This window comes from Brienomyrus brachyistius, chromosome 4, assembly GCF_023856365.1.
Source record: "Brienomyrus brachyistius isolate T26 chromosome 4, BBRACH_0.4, whole genome shotgun sequence".
In the NCBI taxonomy this organism is placed as follows: Eukaryota; Metazoa; Chordata; class Actinopteri; order Osteoglossiformes; family Mormyridae; genus Brienomyrus; species Brienomyrus brachyistius.
Window position 1 is genome coordinate 1,081,797 of NC_064536.1, and position 8,553 is coordinate 1,090,349.

At 43.6% G+C, this 8,553-nt stretch overlaps 1 protein-coding gene across 1 annotated transcript; it reads left to right on the forward strand.

The window, feature by feature from the left end:
* Positions 1 to 1,352: 1,352 nt before the first annotated feature.
* ltb4r2b (leukotriene B4 receptor 2b) lies at positions 1,353 to 8,041 on the forward strand. The gene is made up of 5 exons (XM_049011704.1): positions 1,353 to 1,661; positions 3,610 to 4,205; positions 4,290 to 4,490; positions 5,305 to 5,336; positions 5,517 to 8,041. The coding sequence occupies exons 2-5, from the start codon at positions 3,612 to 3,614 to the stop codon at positions 5,794 to 5,796; spliced, it is 1,107 nt and encodes a 368-aa protein (XP_048867661.1). The 5' UTR covers positions 1,353 to 1,661; positions 3,610 to 3,611; the 3' UTR covers positions 5,797 to 8,041.
* The last annotated feature ends 512 nt before the right edge of the window (positions 8,042 to 8,553 follow it).

An 8,553-nucleotide genomic window follows, 5' to 3' on the forward strand; every position in this document is an offset into this window, starting at 1 on the left:
GACACACTGTTTACTTAACATCTTCCAGCTATGAGAAACATTCTGCTGCCTGTTTTTCGACTCTTCACGTGATTCACTTGTGTCTCTCGCATCGATTGTCCTCTTTTTATCTATCTTCACAGTTTTGAGGAACACTGGCGTTACAGCTCTGGATCGCCATCTTATGGTCAATGTGTGTAACTCGCGAGTTTCTCATTTCTGACAATTACGCGCGTTTTCCTGATCCAGTATCCTTCAATGATTAATCCACCAATCAGTTTCCTGTAACCGCTTGTCCCATTCAAAGTCTAGAGGGATGGGTCAGAGCCTGTTTCGGAGGTTATGGGCACAGAGTGGGAACAACCCAGGACGGGGAACCAACCTATGGCAGGGTCACTCACACTCCATTCACTCGCATTTGCATACCTACATGCAATTTGGTAGTTCCATTCAACCTAAGCATGTTTTTGGACTGGGGGGTCGGGGGGGGGGGCACTGCAGCACCCGGAGGAAACTCCACAGCGACACGGGGTGAATATCTGTATCATCAGAATTCTGTACGATCATGGCCACCTTTCCAGGTTTCTGTTAGACAATACAAGAAAAAAAATCGGAGGAAAGTATTTTTCACTCTTATGACAACCTATTTAACAAGCCCGAAAGTCCATATAATGCGCTGCATAATTCAGACGGCTTACTCTGCATAAACGTGTCTCATTCGTAGGGACCGTGAGCCTGTCCGTACACGGGCAAACGCTTCCACTGCAAGACTCTTCTGTGTCCGTGACTAGACGTTTTGACTGAAGTGGAAAAACAGATATATGTAGGCTACGTTTTTAAGTTAAAAATTGCATTTTGATCAAGTATTCGACATGGTGTTGACCTGAACTTCATGAGACAAGAATATAAGTTGATTGAAACTCAAACAAAGCAAGTTGTGTTCACAGTAAGAGTTCAATCACAGGAATCGGGAGTCATCGCTGAGTGTGAATCTTTAATTCAAGCATAGAACTGCTTTTGATGGACGTATTGGCCTCACGCGTTTGTATACGTCAGTGGCGTTTGATGACGAAGCGATGATCAGATTTCTACTGGAAGGAACTTAATTTCACGATTCCTTTTTTTCTGCTTGTTTTATTCCTTTTGTAATGTCCTGGAGATAATTAACATTCCAGAGAGTCAGAGAGCAGGGGAATACTGCGAGTTCTTGAATAACATCCGTATATATATATATATATATATATATATATATATATATGTTTACATACAAGTCACTTTACTGATGATGCATGGTCATACAATAAGAGAGAGCGAGAGAGAGAGAGAGAGGGTGGCGTCAGAGACACACCCCTTTCTCTTGCACCAGCATGCTGTATCATGCACGCTGGTGCCTGCCTGAGGTTGTAGGAGAGCATTCACGAAAGAAGCTTATGTCACTGACAGGAAGACTCCTAAGCGAGAAACTACATTGAAGAAAACAGTTTATATTCTCCGACTTCCAGTATTTCGGTAGAGCAGTTCTCCACCAGTCCACCTGTTCCCACCCTCATTCGTCAGCCTCATATGCGGCTGGCATCACTTATCAGAAGAGGCGGCCATCAGAGGATCTCCCTTCCCGACGCTTATCATTATTATCTTAGCCGACTCTCTCCAGACAGGCAGTCCTTTTCCCCAGAGCAGCGGTGAGTCCACTTTGTATTGCTTCTTCTCTCCGTCTTTTATAGTTCCCTCACTCCTTTGCCTCCCCTCACCCTCCTCTCCGAGTCTGTAGATGCCTCATTATCTTCTTCTGCCCCATTCAACAGCAAAACTACGGGGCTCATGGTAACTAATTATTTCGCTATGCGTTTTTCGTGGGACTGGTTCTAACATCTAAAATGAACCGAAGCCTTGGTGATGTCACGATATAAAACGGCCTTTTCTGTTATCACCGAGTGTCGAAAGGGGATAACAGAAACAGCACGTCACAGTCTTTTATTCATTATTGTCTTCTGTTTGTCCATATTTATTGCTACACCTACACTAGTGGCAAAAAAAATGTGGAAACACCTAGCATTTTGGTATTAAGTTTTAAAAATCACTGCACGAATATTAGCGGTAATGATTATAAACAATCAAAGAATGTTACAAATATCATACTCTGGACGATTAAATAAGTAACTGGGGCAACAGTTGAATAAAGTTCTGCAATCTCTAAACATTGGCAGTGTTTCCACACTTTTGGCTACTAGAGAACTTTGTTTCCTTTTTGATGTTTTAAGGTTTGAGGTCTTGATAAACTGGCATTGTGGATTTCCCATGATACACCACTACTAATCTGTCAATGTTATCGAAGTATGATACCGGCAAATGGCCAGTCGTTTTCTCGTCTGGGAAGCACCACGCTCGCTGTAACACGTGTAGCAATCCAGAAAGACAGGAGATGGGGGGGCATCTCTCCCCCAGAAAGGCAATTTTTGACAAGAAGATTTCACAATTAGGGATCACGGGTACAATGGTATAATGCTGTTTCCTCTCGGCATGTTTTAGCACGTAACGTATTCACTTTGCCAGTGCTTGCAAAATGACGTAATATACATTTTCTTTGGGTATGTCAGCAGTCTTGAATTCATACACATTTTAATCGCATCACTATATTAGGAGATTTTTTTCCTGCTTCCTGTGATTGTGTATGAATACGGATCTCAAAATGCTAGGATGAGGTGGCAGTGTCAAGTATAGTCATACTTTAGGACGAGCAGCATCCCTGATTTGGATGTCAGCCAGACACTGATGTTGTTTTTACAAGTGAAAGTATTTTTCAGTTGATCATATTAGGGCTTAAGTCCGTCAGCTTTTCCTGTGAGAAGAATCTGAAGATTCCTACAAAGGACACAATCAACCAAGAGGTTCCCTCAGAAAACATTCTGGGGAGGATTGTGAACTTTTTAGCGCTTCCTGTCTGTTAACCAGTGACTGAGGGCAGCTGCTGACAGCTACTGCCCTGCATTTTGACCTACTTTTTGACTAACTTCTGTAACAAAGAGACAATGTGTTACCTCAAGCGAGAAGGTGTGGTACAGGTGGGCATCAGGTGATGTAAAATTCAAGTGAGGACCTCGAAACAAGACGGTTATTATACAAAAACGTGTTTCCATTTTTAGCTGCGCCTGCCAATTTCTGCTGCGTTCAACATGTCCGCTTATATATATATATATCCCACACTTTGACAGGCACCATTTTTACTAGAAAGTCAGCATTTTTCCGCTTTACATGGGGGTGGTGGTGGTCATAATGTTTTGGCTCGTCAGTGTATATGGAGAAAGGAATGCATTTATTCACTGATAATTCCTTGGGGCCTTTATGGACACTGAAACGGGTGCACAGAACACATTTATGTGGCACAATTTAATGCAATGAAGAAACTATTCTCTGTTATGCTGTAGCTCTGGATTTGGTTCGGGTTATGTGTCTGTACTTGTGGGTGATCCTGTATTTGAACTATTAATGTACGGGCCGCCCAGAGAAAACAAGACCCTTATCGTCTAAAAAAATATGTAAACATCAAGGATGAGTTGAGCCTTCGTCCTTAAAGAGTAGAAGTTCACCTATTGAAAGATGCCCTTATCTTGCTATTATGTCATACCACAGTGATGGCCAGGATCGACACCACTACCCTCCGGTATTCCTTTGTCTCTCCCCCGGATAACGACACTTTCATAGACGATGAGAGCACGGTAAGGAACCCTGTCACTACTGCGGTGGGTGCACTGATCCTCAGCTTGACGTTCCTCATCGGTGTCCCCGGCAACGCCTTCATCATTTGGAGTATCCTCGCCCGGGCCAGAAAACGCTCCATCACCACCTTGCTCATCCTCAACCTGGCTTTTGCCGACGGCTTCCTGATGGCCCTCTCCATCTTCTTCATCGTCTACTTCGCCAAGCGCAACTGGGTGTTCGGGAACACCGCCTGCCAGCTGCTCTTCTACTTGTGCAACACCAACATGTACGCCTCCATCATGCTTATCATGCTGATGAGCCTACACAGGCTGATGGCCGTGGTCTGGCCCCACCGCGAGAGCGCCTTCACCAGCCAGAGGATCATACGACGCCTGCTGCTAGGATTTTGGATCCTGGTGCTCGTCATGGCAATACCTGGCTATGTTTTTAGAGGAGAGGAGCAGGCCAAAGAACCAACCGAGAGCCCGCGTCTTGAGTGCAAACCTAAACACTCGAACAGTCGGCATGTGAGTGTCAAAGCGAAGGCAAGGGGGGCGCAAGCGGGGCACCCTCTACCCAGTTCCGCTTTAACCGTCATTTGTCTCCTGCAGCTGATTTTCCACTACTTATTCGAAACGGTGGTGGGCTTCGTGATCCCTTACACCATCGTATTGGCCAGCTATGTGTGTATCCTGCGTAGCCTGAGGCAGACCAAGTTCCGCAGAAGGATCCGGAGTGAGAATCTCATCTTGATCATCGTGGTGACCTTTTGCCTCTTCTGGCTGCCCTACCATGTTTTAAACGTGGTTCAGGTATGCATTGGCATTTCAGTGTGTTTGTGTGTAGGGTGGGGGTAATTAAGATGGAGTATGGGGAAGGGGTAAAAATGAAAAACACTGTCCTCCCAATGACCACATGAAGTCTACCTGCAAGCACAGGCACATTTATGATTGTGTGCATAAAAGTGAATGAATATGTCTGTAGACATCTGCGACATTGTTGGCAGGATTTCTGGGTTTCCGAGTTCAGTCCCAGCAGTCCCAGTGACATGGCTGATCACATGGTCTCATCAGCCAATTACACAGCTCCCTGCCCCATAATACCCACCCCCAAGTCTGAATGCGGGGAAACAGGGAAAATAGGAAACATTTTGAAATAAAATTAATTCATTCCATATGTCACAGCATTTGCTTTCCATTTTAAAAGAATCATGCGGTATGGGGTGGGGAGGAAGCCCTGGAGGAGAATAGCAGAGATAGTTATACTGCCATCTGGTGGAGGGAGGTGGCCGATCTTAACTATAAAGGTTTATTGATGCTTCTGCATCGACCCATGCAGAGCTTACACTGTGGTCTGCCCCATTGCTAGCATTTATACATATGGCGGAATCATTTTAAAAAGTGCTTAAGATGTTCATCCGTGCTTCAGGTTGGCCATACTGCAGCTCTAACCCAGACTAATCTATTTGTCACTCCAGTAACAAAAGTGAGAGACCAATGATCAATTCAAATGTTTAATTTCTCGTTTGTGATAATTTGGTCTGCTGCTTATTCACTAAGCTAAGCCAGTGTCACTTCTGCTTGACAGTTAGCCAGACTGAGCAACTGTCATCTTCTTCCCCTACAGGTTGTAACTGAAATGTTTTGGCCAAAAAGCAGGTATGAGTACAAATTAAAAATGGCACTCAATCTCAATGCAAATTATGCAGTTTTTTTGTGATGGTTTTAATTTGTTTAATGACTAGGCCTTTCTGGGTGATTTTGAGATTAACAGCATGCTTGTTAAGTATATAACCGAGTTCTAATAGCTGCTCTTTTGCCTCAACTGTAAACACGCAGCTTTAAAGACACCATCCAGGACTGTCGGGTCATTACCGCCTCACTGGCCTTCATCAGCAGCTCTGCCAACCCCGTACTCTACACCTTCGCCGGCAAGTCGTACATCCATAAAAATGGACTGTCCTTTATGGCGAAGCTCTTTGAGGGCACGGCATTGGACTCCGAAAGCAGGAGGAATCGGAAGATTAGTCGGGAGCCCCGAGATCTGGCTTTGAATGAGAGGGAGGCTGATTCGTCCTCCACCAGTGCCAGCATCAGCACGGAGAAGAACAAGATTTAACCCGAGGCTGGTATACGTGGTTTCTGCCCATGTGATGCAGATTCTGCTCACATACACATAGGCAAACACACATACCTCACTCATATATTCATATTCTCATATTCCAGCATGGTGGAAAAGCTGGATAAAAAAACAGTGCTTGCGATCTTTTTTAATTTTACGCCATCGCCCTTCTCACAAGCATTAACCCGAATGCATATGTACTAGGGGTTTGAAGATGCGTGGATTCATTGTAATGAATCGGATATTAAGGTTGTGCTTCAATCTATCTGTAAAGATGAATCGATTTTGGTGGGAAAATAAACATAAAACAAACACTCTCGCGATCGCGTGCTGCGGCTAGACTAGAGTGACCAGATAATCCATGTCACCCGGGACACATTTCCGATGCGTCGAGTTATTTCATTAATAATCGGAAATTAATCAAATCCCTTTGGGGGCAACGATTTATACCCCTGTAATATGCGCGTTTTAAGTTTTTGCTGTTCTTATGTACAAATACAGTTTATGTCCACCAGGGGGTGACAAAAATCAACAGCCTAGAGAGAGAAAATGTTGCTGTTCTACGGTTTTATCATATACAGGAGGTGGACAAAACAATGGAAACATCGTGAAAGAGGATTTTAACCTTTAAATAAATCTCATTTACATAACAGTAGGTCGTCATAGGTTCAATGCTTATTAGCAGCATCTGTCAGGTATGAAAGAGGTCTGACAATTAACGCTTTGATACGTGAGTTTTCAAAGCAACATGAAGCAACAAGTAGAGTGCAAAGAAAATTAATAGTCTGCACCAGAATTACAGGTGCATTAGTCAAAAAAAACTCTTTTTTTTTTTTTAAATACAAACTAAAATAACGGAGAACTCCTGCCTTGTGGAACACCCCCAGGCGTAATGAACACAAACATGGACCCCTGAATAATGGAATACTGAAATATGGTGGACTAACATATCAGGGGGCCCCAGGCTGACATCATTTAGCTAACCAGCCCTGTTTCCTGAGGCGGGCCGGAGTCTTGGCCATAGCGTACGCATTACTTCACTCTACTGGACAGGGTCACGTTTGGAGAAGGTCCATCGCCTTGTCAAACGTGGCTGAGGAAGCGTTATGTTAAAGGTCTCCATTTTGTGGCCGTCATTAGGTCCAACAATCACTATGATTGCATAATGACTAAGGAATATGAAGGGTGCTTTACAGTGACCAGGTGTGCTGCCAACACTATTCCCATGTGATGGATCCATACTCCAAGAGTATATCACACCCTATACTCACTGCTAGACTAATTCAGTCGTGGTTTCATGAACAGTAGGCCAGAGTCTGGATAAGAACACGGCGATTGGTGCAGGCGAGATTGTAGCTATTGAAAAGATCAGGGGCTTAAATCAAGTTTACCTGAGGCTTGACTTAGTTCTTTTTCAAGAAAGACTGGTTAAAGTACTTGGGGCTCGACTTAAAATACTCAGGGCTATAGCAATCGGACCTAATGACTCTCATGGTTAGCTGTTCATTATTTTGTCCTTCACATCTACACGTATATGTATGTATGTATTTGTTACACACACATATTTATGTGTAATTTATTCTGAATGGTAACATCTTTTTGCGCATAGTTGCATTTTTGTTGGGTGTCACGTTGCACATTTTGAAATCAGCTGATTTTTAAAAATGTTTTTAAGTGAAAATTGTCTTTGTGTGATAAGACCCGACTCTGGGTGTGGAAATCAAACTCAAAGGCTGTAGATTTCAGTGTGGATGGTGAGGACGTGTCCCTACCAATATGGAGGGAGCAATGTGTGTATTCGGGTGGGGGCGGGGGGGCTTTAGGGTTGATTTGGTCTCCCCCAATGTTGAAACACACCCTACACCGTTTCTCAAAGGAGTCTTGTTGGAGCTCCATTTACTTTTTTTGAATAAATACATAAATAAGACTAAAAGCTCTGAACCATAACAAAGACAATCGCAAAGATGCAGAGGATTGAAGTGTGTGAGCAGTTGTGTGTACACAGGTTCAAACACCTACTTGTGAAACTCTACTTATTTCCTTGTGCTAGTTAGATGGACTCCTGATCTGCTGTGAAACACTGGTGTCGTCTGTAATGGAAAGCAATGTGGTTTTAGCAGTGGCTCTACATTCCTGTCAGGGGAGGGGCACTGAAATGGGAGGGGCATTTGTAGCATCAAAAAGAAGGCTGCATTTTCATTCTATTATGCACAAAAAATAAAAAACATCATATTTTCTTAAATCACCAAGTAACCGTGGCTATTATTTCTGTGTATTAATGGCATTTTGGGACTAAAATGATAGTTTCATCACATATTTGCATTTGGGAAAACTGTAGTCAGCGTTCTATGATTGACATTTCAAGAGCCAATGATGATGGACGGGTACCCAGGGGGCCAATCGGATTTCAGGTGAGGCGTGGTGGGCAGAATCATAGTGTGCTGTGAAGTAGCTCAGTTTAATGACAGTACTTACAGTATAATGCTGCAGGCAAGGCTGTAGATTTGAAAGAACCTGATTCAGTAACTGTTAGCAGAATGATTCCAGTAAGACGTCTGGCTGCATGAGGGCCTGTAAAGTTTAAGTGGACTGAGTGCAATGCAAATATACACGGTTCGAAATTCTGGCTTTAAGGAAAAGTGATGTTAAGCCCTTTTTAAGATCACTTGTAATGCCGTGTTAACTTACACGATACGATTCCAAAGGTGCGGCGTGGTGCTTCTGTGGTTAACATTGTTGTGTCACGCCTTTGGG